Here is a 16,474-nt window from a genome sequence, read left to right on the forward strand (position 1 = left end):
GAATCAGTCGGCCCATTCTCCTCTGACCTCTTGCATCAACAAGGCATTTTCGCCCACAGGGCTGCCACATACTGGATGTTTTTTCCCTTTTCACACCATTCTTTGTAAACCCTAGAAATGGCTGTGCGTGAAAATCCCAGTAACTGAGCAGATTGTGAAATACTCAAAAATCCACCTTTAAGCAAAAGTTTATCGATTTATGATACATGAACTCTTTTATTTGAAAAATAGTCAAAAATGTATAATATCTTAAATATTTCTTATTTATTGTTTCCCCCCTTCTGGATTAAGAGTCAATTTAAATTTAAATTTAATCAATTTAAATTGAAATTTAAGTAAATTTAATCTCATCGCTGTGCATTAATAACATTATTAAATAATTTGTGATTTTTCTTTACGGGGATAGTCATTTGAACAAAACAGATTCATCAAAAACACATGAAATCCACTGCATGCTCTTTTCAGATTTATTATATTTTATAGTTGACACTGAAAGACGTCGTCACATTGCAAAGAAAGTCAAAGCTTTTATCAACAACACAACAAATTGAGTTGTAGTCTTTTTTTTTTTTTTTTTTTTTACTTTTCACTGTTGGTCCTTTCAGAGATGACATAAGAATAGCATGGATGGCACATAGTACTCAACTACCCTCTGAAATACTGAAGACATCTGCACAAAATCCATTTCAATTACAAATTTCGCCTCACATTTAATGGTATGTACCTCTAAATCAAGTTCAAATCATTTAAAAGTGAATTCCACAGTAATCTGTGAATCATTATGTCAATGGAAATCAGTATCATGGATTCAACAGTCTCGTGAATACATCACAGTTACTGTAAATATGTTTTCCATTCACACTAAATGTACAACAGGTCAAAGTAATTGTAACAATAGCTCATTGCAAATACGTCGCTGGTCATCAGAGAGTTTGAAACATTTGACTATTTCTCTAAGGCCACATGGACAACGCAGTATACCCAGCAGCTTTGAGTCTTTTCATTCTGGTCCAGTGCAGATAAGTGTTTTTTATTTTTTATATTTCCATTCAGTGTACATTTCCCACTTTTAGAGTAATATTTTTAAAATATCCACATGGAAATACATTAATGTCCTTTACCACACAATGTACTTTTCCCTCACATTTGCTTCTCAACGTTATTCAAGCACTTACAGACATAACAAGAATACTACTAGTCTTTGAGGAAAAATCTAACAGTTCCTAAGGGCTGGCAGTGGGTCAGAGCTCTGAGAAAACAGACAGTAAAGTTTGTCTTTGTTTATATGTCTGTTTCCTTTAGGCCGTAGCACTCTGTGAGGTCATAAATCTGGTAGCCGCTCTGATCGCCGCAGTCGTTATAGATCCCCATTGAGACCGTGTCGATCTCTGTCCGGGCCAGAGCAGACGTGCTACTCTTCCCCGTACCATTCTTGATCTTATTGGAAAGGTTGTTCATTTTCTCCTTCAGCTGGAAGGAGGACTTCTGTAAAGGGGGGAAGAAGCTCCAGCCCTTCAGACTAAGAGGCCGGCTTTTGCTCTGGCAGGAATATATAGAATTACCGCACTGCTCGTGAAAGGGAAATCCAGAGCAGAAGTCTCGGTGCGGGTCCCTCCGGGGTCCCCTCATGGCCGTTCTCCAGCGCTGATCGTAGAACCGGCGCAGGATGCGACGCCGCCGCTGGCACTGGCAGCGCAGGAGACGGGTGAAGGCGCGCTGGAATTCCTTGCTCGAGCAGGGGTAAATTACAGGGTTAATGCAACTGTTGAAATATCCCAGCCAAAAGATTACTTTGAACACCATCTCAGAAGGCTTCAGAGCTGGGAAGAAAGAGCCTGAGGACGCAAAGAAAGAGAAACAGAGGTGAAGAAATATTTAGTTGTCGGCTCAAGAGAAAATTATTTGCATGGGAAATAACGCTGTGCCTCAAGTAAACTACCATTCTCCTCCCACACGCTAAAAAGTTCAAATCTGCGAGTTCACCGTTTAAAACCATGTGTGCCTAATTATACCCAACAGACAGATTATATACTTTGCACATTGTTTTTTTTTTCTTTTTCTCCAGCTCACTGAAAAAATCTAATGCATTTTAAATAGTACATGGCATATCTTCTAACAGTCTCATATCGTTTAATAGTTTTTGAAACTATTTCTTTTTTCTTTTATTTTCTTTTTTTCTGTCTGACGGAGACACAGAGTGGGAGCAATGCCAATTTGTCATTTCCCAAATTCCCTTCCAAACCAAACAAGGACTATTACCTTTGATAGACTGGCCATTAGTCATCACAATCAACATGAACTGCCGTTTGCAACACATTTTACTCCAGTCATTTCTGAGCGAAATATGTTTTTAACAAACAATTGCAAGGCAAGACTTGATTGTATCCACTGGGAATTAATTGCAATGTGAAAGGTGGGAAGACCAAATGTAAAACATTGCCTAAATAGCTTTTTGCTTATTGGTTAATGTTACCCAACGTGACGTCAGTGGAAATAGAAATTAGTTTCAGGGGAGGAAAGTTGTTGCATTATTGTTAAAGATTACGAAGCAAAATAGTTTGCTTTGGAGTAACATGCACCAAAAAAATCGTTCACAATAAGACCAGATATGTGCATTAAAGGGTAGTTCACCTGCAAATGAACTTGCTTTTAAAAGTAAAGGTTCTTTATTGGCATTGATTTTCCAGGAAGAACCATTAAAATCCAATGACCCTTTCCAATGCACAAAAGGTTCTTTATAGTTGAAAAGGGCTCTTTAGAAACATTAAAATGCTCTTCACATTAAGAAAATAATGGTTCTTTCAAAACTCAAAAAAGTGAGGTAATGAGTTGCATCAACTTTTTTTTAAAGCTACACTGTGTAACTTTTTTTTGTTTGTTTATTTTTAGCTAAAAACACTTAGTTCTTTCAAAAATGTGCTCATTAATGTATTTTTACTTCTTTCAAGTAATAAAGTATTCTCGTAAGTTTACAATATGCCATTGAAAATACATACGGGTGAGGGGTTCGAATGCTGGTCGCCATGTTGCCCCTCCATCTTGAAAGTACATTAGCCAAAGAGGGACATACCCGTGAATTCAAGCTTCGCCTTTTGCATTTTAACACTCGATGGCACCGTGTTGAATGTGAAGAGGGGGATTGCTTGAGACTGCTATATGAAAACCTGAAAGCCTTTTTGAAAGTCTGTTGCTGATGGAGGATCACTCTTATTCTCAAGGATATGTATCAGAGGTGGAGCGAAAAGTATCAAGGAATTTAAAAAGATAATTAAGACGGCAACGCAACAGGCAAATCAACAAGACAAAAGTGAATATTGGAGTGTCCTTTCCAAGATGGAAAGAGCTCATGAGGAGAAAATGATATGTAAACTTTGCCTTACGCTAGTGATGTTGTACAATATACAGAATAACGATAGCACTGATAAAAGTTACTTTACTAAGATTAGCTTGCATTTGTCTGGGAACCTGATAGCTGATGTTAGCAATGAAATGGTAAAAAAATAACGAAAACATAAAACTATTATTCATTTTACATACACTGTAAAAAAAGGCAAATTTTGAACTTGGATGTTTAAGTTATTTCAACTTAAATTATGTTAAACTGACTTTAAAAAATGAGTTACATCTTGTATAACTAATAAAAACAAGTTTAACTTGGCTTAACTTATTTTGATGAGTTAAAACAATGTAAAAACATATGTTGTCATAACTTATTGAACATATTTTTTTACAGTGTAGATGTCATAACCTACATGTTAACTGACAAATCAAATAACTGCAAATTATAATAGTTTTCTAAAATAACCTCATCACTTGAAGGAACACTCATGGATGAAGTCTGGAAGCCGTGTTAATCTTGGACTAAATCGGCCACCGTAGTTGTTAAAACGAAATCAGAATTGAGAGGAACAGAAACTAATATTCACTTGATGGTCATATATCTTTTCACCACTAGATGGATGAAAATATCACACAGTGTAGCTTTAAGTTAAGACATTTAAGGTTAATTAAGCAGAACTTAAATTGAGTATGCTCATACATTTATCTTAAAATTATCATTAAATCTCAAATTAAATATTTGGTTACAATTTATTTTAAGCTATCAGTATTACAGTGTAATTATGCATTTAAGTATTTACTACATGCTACATTACACATGTTTAGGGTTAATTGGATGTAATGATTCATCATTTATAGTTATTGCTACATGTAACATGTAACAATGACACTGTAAAATAAATTGCTAACAAACTTGGCTATCTTAAACTAGCTAATTCTGTACATGCTACCTTTGTAGCAGAATGCTATGATAGCATTAGCATATCATAGCACTTTCTGAATGAGTACTGCAATATAAAACATTTAACACACTGTATATCTGTTCTCAAAATAAGCTGCTCCTTTTGTCCCCATGATGGCAACCCCCCACAAAAACCCACATAACTGAAACTCTTCTAAACTAGCATAACAAAAAGCACAACTATTTTTTTAACATTACTTAACATTAATGCAGCACAAAGACATTATATAACACTTTATTTGAGCATTTACTCCCCTTTATTAAATGTCATGGAAAATCATGTTGAGAAATATAAATCTCAGCCCAGTTTCAGTTAAATTTAAAGGTGCAGTGTGTACATTTTAGTGGCATCTAGTGGAATTGAAACTGCCCACTGCTCACCCTTCCCTTTCGAAGCACATAGAGAAGCTACTGTGGTCGAGACAGGACAGAGATGTCGTCTGAGACAGCAGAGAGTAGCTAACACTCTATAGAGCAGTTAGGCTACTGTAGAAACCTGCCAGCACAAAATGGTGACTCCACAGTAAGGGGACCTGCGTGTGGATAGAAATGGCTCATTCTAAGGTTATTAAAAACATTTTCATTATGTAATATCTTTATACTCCACTGAAAATGTAGTTATGTATATTATTTTGCATTTCTGTCAATAGATCCTCAGAAATACTACACACTGCACCTTTAAGTTTGTCTAAATTAAAAGAAACATGTTCATAAAACTCAAAACAATGAAAATTCGAATTACTTAAAATGTGTACTTTTTTGAACTCAAAAGAAAAAGAAAGTTATACTGATAAACGTTAATTTGATTGAACTAATGCGTTTAATTTGAGTTGGCTCTACTCAAACCACTTCATTATTTTGAGTGTTAGGGTTTCCAGTTTGGCTTTTAAAAAAAAGGGGGGGAGGGGGGTACATTTTTTTCCACAGATGAAAAAATATCTTCTTATAGATGTGGATTAAGTCGGCCACATGAGTCCTATGCCAATGTGCCAATGTGTCTCGATCACCCCCAGGTGACTGGATGCAGTATATGGTCATAAAGCCCGCCTGCCCTCTCCATGAAATGTAATAGGACATAGACCAACTAAACAATCAATTTACACTTCAAATACATTTTTTCCACAGATGGTTTCTGTCATTTTATGCAGTTTTCATTACACTGATGTTAGTTAAAGTGTTTGTTCTTTAAATAAGTTTTTAGTTAGTTTAGTGACGTTATGTTTGATAGCTGAGATTGACAGCTTCTCTAATTGTAATCACTGAGGCACTAATGCCAGTTTATTTCACAAAAACTTGCTGATTAGGCAGGAGGGGGTGGGACTTTGATACCGCGGCTCAACTTTACGCTCACTGCCCGTGACGTCAATCAGTCGGGCTCCAAGTTGCTACTGCACAGATTCGAGATCCAAGATGTCAGCGCCATATTTGGAAATGCCAATGAAAGAAAGTTAAGGCATGTCATTCATCTTTTTTATAGTCTATGATTTGGATCAACATGAAAGTGAGTAAATTATACCATTTTTGGGTGAACTATCCCTTTAAGAAAGCAAATAGGCAACATTTATTCTACATTGACTTTAAATGCAGTAGGCCTGCACAAACTGAAGATATAAATCATATCTGAGCTAGATGAATGTGGTCATGGATGGACTACACTGTGGTCTATCTTCACGTTCACTCCTTCTAAACTACCTGCACATTTCTGCTCCATCTACGCCTGACACCACATATGTTGCCAATATCTTTAAATAAGTTTTTAGTTAGTTTAGTGACGTTATGTTTGATAGCTGAGAAAAAAAGCGTCTGCTAAATGCATAAATGTAAATATCTCCTCCCTGCCTTGTCCTTTCCCTACTGGGAGTGAGGGGAGGCTAGCGTTGCATTATCTCACACATAAACCAGTTGTCATCACCCATGCCATGCATTTCAGTGTCACGAGAGGTCAGAGTCCCTCCCTGTCAGTGGAGATGTATAAAAATAGCACCAGAGGGAATAGATATAAGGACTGGGAGTAGTGTGATCTTGATGAACAAAGAGATATGGTGCTCTCCCTCTTGTGTAAAGGTCGTAATTTGGACTTTGAGATGAAAGCTTTCCCTGGAAAGCTCCTTTTTGGTAAATGTTGTGATTATGAGATACACCAGCCCGGATGTTTGATAGCTACTCAGAGAAAACTTTTTTTTTTTTTTTTTGCTAGAGCATTATGTACAATGTAGCAGCCCTTATTTTGGTGCAATCTGGAACCATTCTGTGTATTTCCACTGCAGAAAAAGTGGACCTTCTTACTCTTTTTAAACTTGCTGTTCTGATTTTAGAGGAACATCTGAGAAATTCTGCTAAAAGGATTTAGAAAAGCAAGCTGAACTAAAGTAGGTAAGGTTGCGGAAAGCTTATCAATAAGCTTAAACATCTAATAAATAAATAAATAAACGAATGGGCAGGGGATGCTTCTCTGTTTATCCCGAGGTTTACTGCAGTCAGCCGGATCCCGGCCGTATCCAAACCAAATGGTGGACCTGCCTCCCTGCCTCCCTGCCTCCCTGCCTCCCTGAAACCCTGATACGACGTGACATCCTCATTAAACCCATCTCCACGACTTCAATATTTTGAATAATCTTACAAACAATGTAACAATGCAACTTCTTACCAGAATCATAATCATTCATTATTTGTTCATCGGCCAGAGGAGAACTGACACTGAGCCTGGTTTCTCCCAAGTTTTTTTTTTCTCCATTCTGGCCCTGAAGGAATTTTAGTTCCTTGCCACCGTCGTCTCTGGCTTTTGGCTTGCTCAGTTGGAAACACTTATTTCAACATTACTGATCTGCCTGCATTGACACTATATGATAACTGAAATTAGCTGGATAACATCACCATTTTTTCCAGAGCGGCTGTACAGCTGAATCAAATTCTGTTGCATTATTTTCCTGTTAACACTGTAAAGCTGCTTTGAAACGACTGACATGCTATAGAAATAAAGGTGACGACTTGACTTGAATATACATTCTGAATTATGGATGCAGATGGCCTAATCAAAAGTTAAGGAAATGAGTTCAGTTAGCACTTTGTCAAATATCCAAGGTGTTGTTATATTGACATGCATGTTCTTTACACTCTTAAAAGTAAAGTTTACAAAAGGGTTTTCACAGTGCTGCCATAAGAACCTCAAAGAAACAGTTCTGAAAAGAACCATTTTTTTCTTAGGGAAAATTTGAACGAACTTCAGTATTTTAATACTGAAGCAGCAGTCAGAGAGGCAATTCATTTGAAGCTGTAAGCTGAGAGTGTTGAATGCGTTCTTGCTGTCTTTGTTTATAGCTCTGAATTTGCCTGGCACGAGCCACTTAAGCTATAGTGTTTTGGCAGGAAGCCACATGTTAAGGCTGTCTCATTGCATACTGATCACCTGAAGAACTATTTTCACTTGGTCCACGGCTATTGGCTACATGTGTGAGTTCCTGTCAAGCTGCATTCTGTGTCAAATTAATGTAAATGTATTAGAGGCTGACATAACAGCTTGGGTCAAAACGGAGCAGGATCATTTTGACAGGCAGGTGACGTGAATCAGACTTAATACCATAAAGCTCTCATATTCACAAAGCACAATCACAGTAGTCTTAAGATATGGTATTTAGTGAAACTTAATGGCAAAATAACAAAAATTGACCAGGGTGAAATTCACAATGTAATCTTTCATTGCCAGAAAATGATTTGCAAATATATCACGTCTACATAAATAACATGCAACAAAACATCTCATTCTCTACTTGTTGCACTTTGGATTATTCACATAGTCACAAATTGATATGATGTAATGACAATGTTTACAATTATTAAATATTACGAATCAAAAAACCTTGCAGTTAACTGTCACGGAATATGTCATTATGTAATTTCATGGAAGTAGTTTGTAGTTTTCTTTAGGACAGCAGGAATTCTACTAAAGAAATGAAAAGTTATGGCCAAAAAACACAAATAAAATCATAGTGATATGTAATTCAGAGGTGTTGCATAATCTTACATTGCCAAATCATTGCAAATATATATTAAATAAACTCTCTCTCTCTCTCTCTCTCTCTCTCTCTCTCTCTCTCTCTCTCTCACACACACACACACACACACACACACACACACACACACACACACACACACACACACACACACACACGACCTTCACCCGCCATTGTTAGGACGATTCCAATGGGACGATTTGGTCAGGCTTACAGTGAGGACAATCTTTCTATTTTGTAATGTAACCTGGGACACGCACACAAATAAAAAAATTAAAAAAAGTTGGATTTGAGGATTAATTGGATTAACCACATACACACTCTCAAATGACTACAATGTAATAACATTTGAAATCAACAAACCTGGCACTGCATTAAAGGTGCACTATGTAGTATTTTTGCAGTAAAATATCCCAAAACCACTAGGCCAGTTTTATATATTTTTGTTCAGTTGAGTTCTTACAATATCCCAAATGTTTCCAACTATTTGTAAATTGTGAGAAAATTGCTATTTTAACCAAGGAGCCGGGACGACTGAGAGAGTCGCCTGTCAATTGTGTCATATCTGCGTTACTCTCGGTTTCTGGTTTTATTCTGCAGAAACTCTTTACTCTCAGCAGTGTGAACAAGTGTGACAGCAGCCGCTGAGTGAACGCACAGAGTGACGTCATAACATAATTTTAAGCACACTTAAATGTATCTAATATGATAAACAGAGCTGCGTTACCTCATACTCGTGACCGGAAAAAAGGAAATGTAGCCAGCGACTGTATTCCATCATAATAAAAGTCTCACTGCTCGTGAGCCATGTGTTGCTTAACAGTCGCTCCAGCAGCCGTTCTCAGCTCCTCAACACTCGGTCCTGCTCTGCTTCATACTACAGTAACGTTAATGACCGCATCCATGAATATGATTTCTGCCCGAGTCCTATTCCAATTCTTTTCCACCGACTGTGAGGTGAAGACCACATGTCCCAAGATTCTGAGCTCAAACCTGGCGTCATCAAACTACGCCTTTGTTTTGAGTAGGCGCCCTCTAGCGGATGGAAAAGTTGCATAGTGTAGCCTTTTAAAAAAGTCACCAAATATTTACTGTGATTTCCAGGGTATTCTCACAAAAATGCGTATAAATAGTACGAGTGTGCAATGTCGTGGAATGTATACGCCAAAACTCATTTTGGCGTGTCTATGGCACGCTGTTTTTCGCGTGCATATGATACGCATTTTATGGCGTATTATACATACGAACCCCCCACCCCACCACCCTAAACCTACCCAAGCGCGTGTCATATATACGCCCCACTACCCTAAACCTACCCAAGCGCGTGTCATATATACGCCCCACTACCCTAAACCTACCCAAGCGCGTGTCATATATACGCCATAAAGTGCGTCTCATATGCACGCGAAAAACAGCGTATCATATGCACGCCAAAATGAGTTTTGGCGTATACATTCCACGACATTGCACACTCGTACTATTTATACGCATTTATGTGTGATCGGGTTGGTGATTTCATAAAAGCAGAAACATCTGGTTGTGTGTGTCACCAGAAGTATGTCTTTCACTGTCCAGCACAAACATATGCCAAAAGCAAAGTATTTTTCTGACCCATCACAACAATAACAGTGTGGACATGTTGTTGCCAAAAATATGACCCTCATTAAGAGGGCGGACCCATCATTATAAAAACTTGCGCCACAAAAAATACAATTATGTAAGTAGAGTGGAGGGGTGTTTATTAAGAGGCTAACTGTACTTATCCCACTTATTGTACAGTTACTCACAAAAATAAACAGACATGAAACATTGATTTGAGTTGAAATTATTTCCAATCTTATCCTTATACCTTAAAACAGTAATATTAATACTGAAATGCTCTGAGGTCTTTTTTTTTCACCAACTGAGATGCAAGATAGCGTCAGTTGTGTTAGTATGAAACAAGAAGTTGTGTTAGTATGAAAATAATGCCGGTTACCCGGATGACTGGACTGATAAACAGTGGGATATCAGGAAATATCCGGCTACTGAATGACCAAACAGAATCAAACATTTCAAAGAGTCATAAACAAAACACTTTTTAATCATTATTTTGAATAACCAGAATATATAATACCAGACAAGAGAATGTAGAATCAAATATGAGAACATCCCTCGTATTTCTAAATGCCTTCACACTGAAGAAAGCCTTCATTTCTAACGCAGCGACTCACGGTTTGTGCTTCTCCAGTGTACGTGTGGATCTAAGCCATGTCATATCCCTCCTCTGTCCTGGTGGCTGGCTCTTTCTGAGGCTTTGGAAAACGAAAGCACCCAATTTAACTCAACCCGTTAATAGCCGTGATTAAGGCAGTGGAGCGTTGGGCAAAAGGAGGTTAGGGACCTGAGTGAAAGTGCCTCCTTCATTTTCTCAGGCCCCCCTTCCCAAACCATCTTGATCCCAGAATTTCACCAGTACCACATGCAGATCTTGCCAGGAGATGTTATCAAGCACTGCTGCCCAATTTTTCCCCACAGTGACAGTGAGTGGAATACTAGCAAGGACTGTCAAAACCGCACTTCTGGAATTCCCTGGAGATGGATGGGATGGTGGGTTTGAGAGGAAACCAGTACATTGAGGGGAATGTACAATGCCAGCCATGTTTTTTTAAATAATTTTTAATAAAGCCTATAGTTAGATTCTTTTAATAAATAACTAATAATAGTAAACATCATAATCATTTCTATTTGTTTGATTGTTTAGATACTTAAGACGAACCCATTTCATGCCTGTCAGCAACATCAAAATTCCTTTAATGTATTGAGAGAGCTTTTTTTCTCCTCATTTCTAGCACATTTCTTGGCCTCTGTGACATATTCTTGGGCAATGGTTGCGTGACTAGAACACTGAATCTAATGTCTTTCCTTTAGTCTTCCATGGGTGGTCTTTGATTGAACATATGACAATGAACCATTCCTGCATTGTGAATATCCCATATCATCTTTTTTTTCTTTCTTCTATGCATGACTCGGGTTTAGCTATTAATCCCGCGATGCAAAAAAAAAAAAAAAAAAAAACTTAATCATTGCACAACTTCTGTTTCATGGGTTTGTTGACAGGACGTTTTTGACACATTATTGTGGGCAGTAAGTAAAAAAAAAAAAAAAAAAAAACCATTTGAAACTTTACTGCTTTTGTTAGCACTTGATTATTGTGTTTGGTGTGTTAATATCACAAAATCATGGGCAATATAACTAAAAAATGAGTCACAACACATTTTTGGCTGCTTGAGAATTTGGCATGCAAACCCTCTGTCTCAAACCTCAGCCTTTCACTTCTGCATTCATTATTATTGGTTTGACAATGTACAACGTGTTGTTATTTATATCTGTTTATGTATTTGTTGCACTTTTTGACAAAATTTTATTTTACAGTTCATGCACTAACAATTTACTTACCTATACTACATGGGTTAATATTAGGTTTAGGGGTAGGTGAGGGTTAATACCTAGTTATAGTTATTATTATAGTATATTAATATGAAGTGATCTATCTATCTATCTATCTATCTATCTATCTATCTATCTATCTATCTATCTATCTATCTATCTATCTATCTATCTATCTGTCTGTCTGTCTGTCTGTCTGTCTGTCTGTCTGTCTGTCTGTCTGTCTGTCTGTCTGTCTGTCTGTCTGTCTATCTATCTATCTATCTATCTATCTATCTATCTATCTATCTATCTATCTATCTATCTATCTATCTATCTATCTATCTATCTATCTATCCATCCATCCATCCATCCATCCATCCATCCATCCATCCATCCAATATGCACAATATAGCCTTTGAATCTCACAGAACATAATGTTCTCCAACACAAAGATCGATAGCAATGTAGCAAATCAACACAATCTCCCTTCTAAAGTTTGAGCTGCTATCAAATCCTGATCAAAGCCCCATGCCATGAGCAAACATCCACCATCTAGTTTAATCGTATTAACTGTGAATGCAATAGAAAAAAGTGATGCGTGGAACTGCTCTCGTCAGTGTGAAAAGCGCAAGTATTTATCATTCAGGTAACAGCTCTTGCGCTTTATATCAGGCTACGCATTTCAAGCATTTTGTTTGTTTTTCCTAGCCACGGAGTAACAACACTGTATCGAAATAGACATGCATTTGACATGTTAAGGCATAAAGCACACATGCTTTAAAATACTATAACATTATCAACTCATGTACACCAGCCTATGATATTATGCCATTTGTTTACGCATGACAGATGCAGAAATGTAGGATTTATTTTTCTTGTTTCTTTTTTTTCTTTCTTTTTTTACATTTCAAAGTTACAAACGAAATAAAACAGACAACGATAAATTAAGTTTCAACATATTTTCTAATAAACTTGCTTTCATTGGAATATTTAGCCAAATTCGGAACCAATCCTGTTTTCTAACTGTCTCATAGGAGAAGAAAACAAAAAGGTATATTTAGAACACATATTTCTAGCTAGCTATCTTGTGATTTCGCTAACTGCCCAGTACCAAAACAATCAAAAAATTATGTCGTAATCATTTTATTTTGTCCAGTGGGGTCTTATTTGATTATTTGGGGAAATTTTGATTAGGGGCAAAACATGTATAGAAAGTTGTAAACAAATAACGATGATGTCATAACATTTATTTACACGGTCACAATAAATGTTTTTTACTAGTTGAAATGTAGGCCTATTATTTCTTTTTTAGTAAAACATCGAAAGTATAACTTAAAAAAAAAAAAAAACTTTTTTATTTATTTATACAATTGTAAAGATTTTTTTTTTTTTTTTTTTGCTCTATAAACCGACAAAAAGAAAACAAAAAACAAAACCACATATAAAACAGAGAATAACTCGTACGTACCCAAAGGCAAAACGAAGAAAAACGGCAGCCAACAAAGAATGAACATGCCCACGACGATGGCGAGGGTCTTAGCAGCTTTCTTCTCCCTGGAGAACTTCATGAGTCTCACGGACAGTGAACTTCTGAACGGGTGGTTTTTTGTTTTCGAGCTCGTACTCGAATCCTCCGGCATGCTCCTGCAATGTATCCTCAGCACCACTTCCATTGATTTATCTCTCTCCCGTTTCACGCCCGCTTCCAAACTTTTTGTAGTCCTGCGGGCCACGATGTATACTCTAATGTACATGACTAAAATCACCATGAGCGGGAGGTAGAAGGAGAATAAGGAGGAGAACAGAGCATAACCAGGTTCTTCCGTGATGCTGCAGATGCTTTCATCAGAAGGTGGAGGTTCTTTCCACCCCAAAAGCGGTCCGATAGAAATCACCATTGAAGAAACCCAGACCACCACGAGTATGACACCTGCTTTCCGCTCGGTCATAATAGTGGGGTATTTCAGACAGTGCTTCACCCCGATGTACCTGTCTATGGATATAATGCACAAACTTAAAATAGACGCTGTGCAACAGAGCACATCCACCGCTGCCCAGATGTTGCAGAACACCCGACCGAACACCCAGCATCCCATCACCTCCAGAGACGCAGAGAACGGCAGGACAATGGTACTCAGCAGAAGGTCCGCTATGGCCAGGTTCACAATGAAGAAGTTGGTGACCGTCTGCAAATGTTTGTTGCAAAGCACCGAGAGAATAACCAAAATGTTCCCCACGATCGCCACCAGAATGAAAATGGCCAGGAAGATTCCCACACCGATGACTTGAGAGTCGAGGGTGATGCCTTCACAGGTGGTGGTGTTGCTGATGTTGGAGAGAACGTCCGAGGAGAATTCATCCTTGCTCTCGTTCAGCAGTTTAGAAAATGTCATTTTAAAACTCCATAAAGACGACTTTTACTGGCTTGGTCCGATGGTGCTGGCTGGTCGGTTCATGGTCAGTTTCATCCTCATCGTTAGTGTTGGAAGTTGTCTTCAGATTCAGATTGTTCAAATGGATCCGTTACTTTGTGAGCCCATTTATAAAATGTTGCCTGTCAAACATCTACACTTTTGTGTGATGGCTTAACCTGAAATATAATTTGAACCTTTTTTTTCTTTTCTTTTTTTCTTTTTGAGGTAGAATAAACTAACAAGCAACTAATAAGCTCCTATGTATATAAAACCACAGTGCCGATGCACTGCAGGTCTTATGGAGAGGGTACTTCTGGTGGCATCCTCAGCGACCACTCCAAACTGGATTACAGAGGCTCAATGTGGACCCGAGTGCTCCAGGTCTCCTCCTCCAGCTCTGAGAACTTGGTGACGCGTCGCACATTTGCTGCAGTTCTCCACATGACCACTAGAGGGTTCTGTATTATTGCTGCACGGAGAAGGACTGGATTTGCAACAGGCCTATCCTATAATACATTGAATCAGTAGAATATCATTCAGCAACAGCAATGGGGGGTAAAAAATCACGTCAATTATATATTTTTTTATTTTGTCAATTTTATTTGTATAGCATTTTTCACAATATATACACTGCTGCAAGAAGTTTTTGCTCTGTAAGATTTTTAATGTTTTTAGACGAAGTCTCTCTTGCTCACCATGGCTGCTTTTGTTTTATATAACATAAAAAAATAAAATTATATATTTTAATTTATTAAATTTTTTTTGGACAATATATACATTGTTTATAAAGGCATATATATATATATATATATATATATATATATATATATATATATATATATATATATATATATATATATATATATATATATATGCTATATGCCTTTATAAACAACCTATATATTATCAAATAATATAATTCAAATGTAAAGTAAATGTTTTCTATTTCAATAAATGTCAAAATGTCATTTATTTTTGTCTTAAGAGAACAACCCCCCCAACACACACACACACACACACACACACACACACACACACACACACACACACACACACACACACACACACACACACACACACACACACACACACACACACACACACACACACACACACACACACACACACACACACACACACACACACACACACACACACACACACCACAAAAATAAGGAAAAGAAAAGAAAATCTTACTGACCTAAAACTTTTGAATTGTAGTATAATGTTGCAAAAGCTTTCTATTTCAGATAGATGGAGTTCTTTTAAACTTTTTATTCATCAAATAACCAACAACAACAACAACAACAGAAAAAGTGTTTCTGTTTCTTGAGCAGCAAATCCTCATATTAGAAGGATTTCTGAAGGATCATGTGGTAACACTGAAGACAAGTAATGATGCTGAAAATTAAGATTTGACATCACAGGAATAAATTACATGTGAAAACATATTTAAATAGAAAACAGTTTTTTTACATTTTAATAATATTATACTTTGTTACATTTATATAGTGCTTTTCTGGGTACACAAAGCGCCACAATATTACTGTTTTTCTGTATTTTTAATAAAATAAATGCAGCCTTGGTAAGCATAAGAGACTCCTTCATAAACTTTAAAAATCTTACACATTGAAAACTTTTGAACAGCAATGTATTGTTTTGAAACATGTTTACAGAAATTGAAATATATATATATATATATATATATATATATATATATATATATATATATATATATATATATATATATATATATATATATATATATATATATATATATATATATAATTTAATTTAATTTAATTTAATTTAATTTAATTTAATTTAATTTAATTTAATTTAATTTAATTTAATTTAATTTAATTTAATTATTGAAAGACTGTTTAAGCATGCTCTTTGAGTTGCAAGCATATTGACTGTTTTATAGTCCTTAAAGTCCAATAAAAATGACTGATATGCTGTCAGAAGTCAGTAAAGCATTTCTCACCAGTCTCCTGTTATTTAAATCACATTGAAAAACAAAACAATATTTTAGATTTGAGTTTAAAACCCCTGTGTCCAATATGTCGCTCTGTACAATAATGCCATCTAAAATAAAAGTTAAATACCACATTTTATGTGCCTGGGAGAATTTTTGTCAACAGCTTTTGAGTAAAAATAAACCCCTGAAAGCACTGTGCAGAAAAAGTAAAAAATAATGCTGTTGCTAATGACTATCCAGCTGCCAAGCTGCCACCTGTAGGTCCAGATGCCCAGTAAAAGCAGAGGGGAAACTGAAGAGCCACAGGGTCCCTTGACGAGAAGTTGGAAGGAAGAGATTGCGTAACGAAACTCTGGTA

At 36.7% G+C, this 16,474-nt stretch overlaps 1 protein-coding gene across 1 annotated transcript; it reads right to left on the reverse strand.

The window, feature by feature from the left end:
* Window positions 1-460: 460 nt before the first annotated feature.
* adra1d (adrenoceptor alpha 1D) lies at window positions 461-14,514 on the reverse strand. The gene is made up of 2 exons (XM_067441160.1): window positions 13,190-14,514; window positions 461-1,835 (listed from the first exon to the last, which is right to left on the reverse strand). The coding sequence occupies exons 1-2, from the start codon at window positions 14,112-14,114 to the stop codon at window positions 1,282-1,284; spliced, it is 1,479 nt and encodes a 492-aa protein (XP_067297261.1). The 5' UTR covers window positions 14,115-14,514; the 3' UTR covers window positions 461-1,281.
* Window positions 14,515-16,474: the final 1,960 nt, after the last annotated feature.

The sequence above is a fragment of the Pseudorasbora parva genome, chromosome 4 (assembly GCF_024679245.1).
Source record: "Pseudorasbora parva isolate DD20220531a chromosome 4, ASM2467924v1, whole genome shotgun sequence".
Lineage (NCBI taxonomy): Eukaryota > Metazoa > Chordata > Actinopteri > Cypriniformes > Gobionidae > Pseudorasbora > Pseudorasbora parva.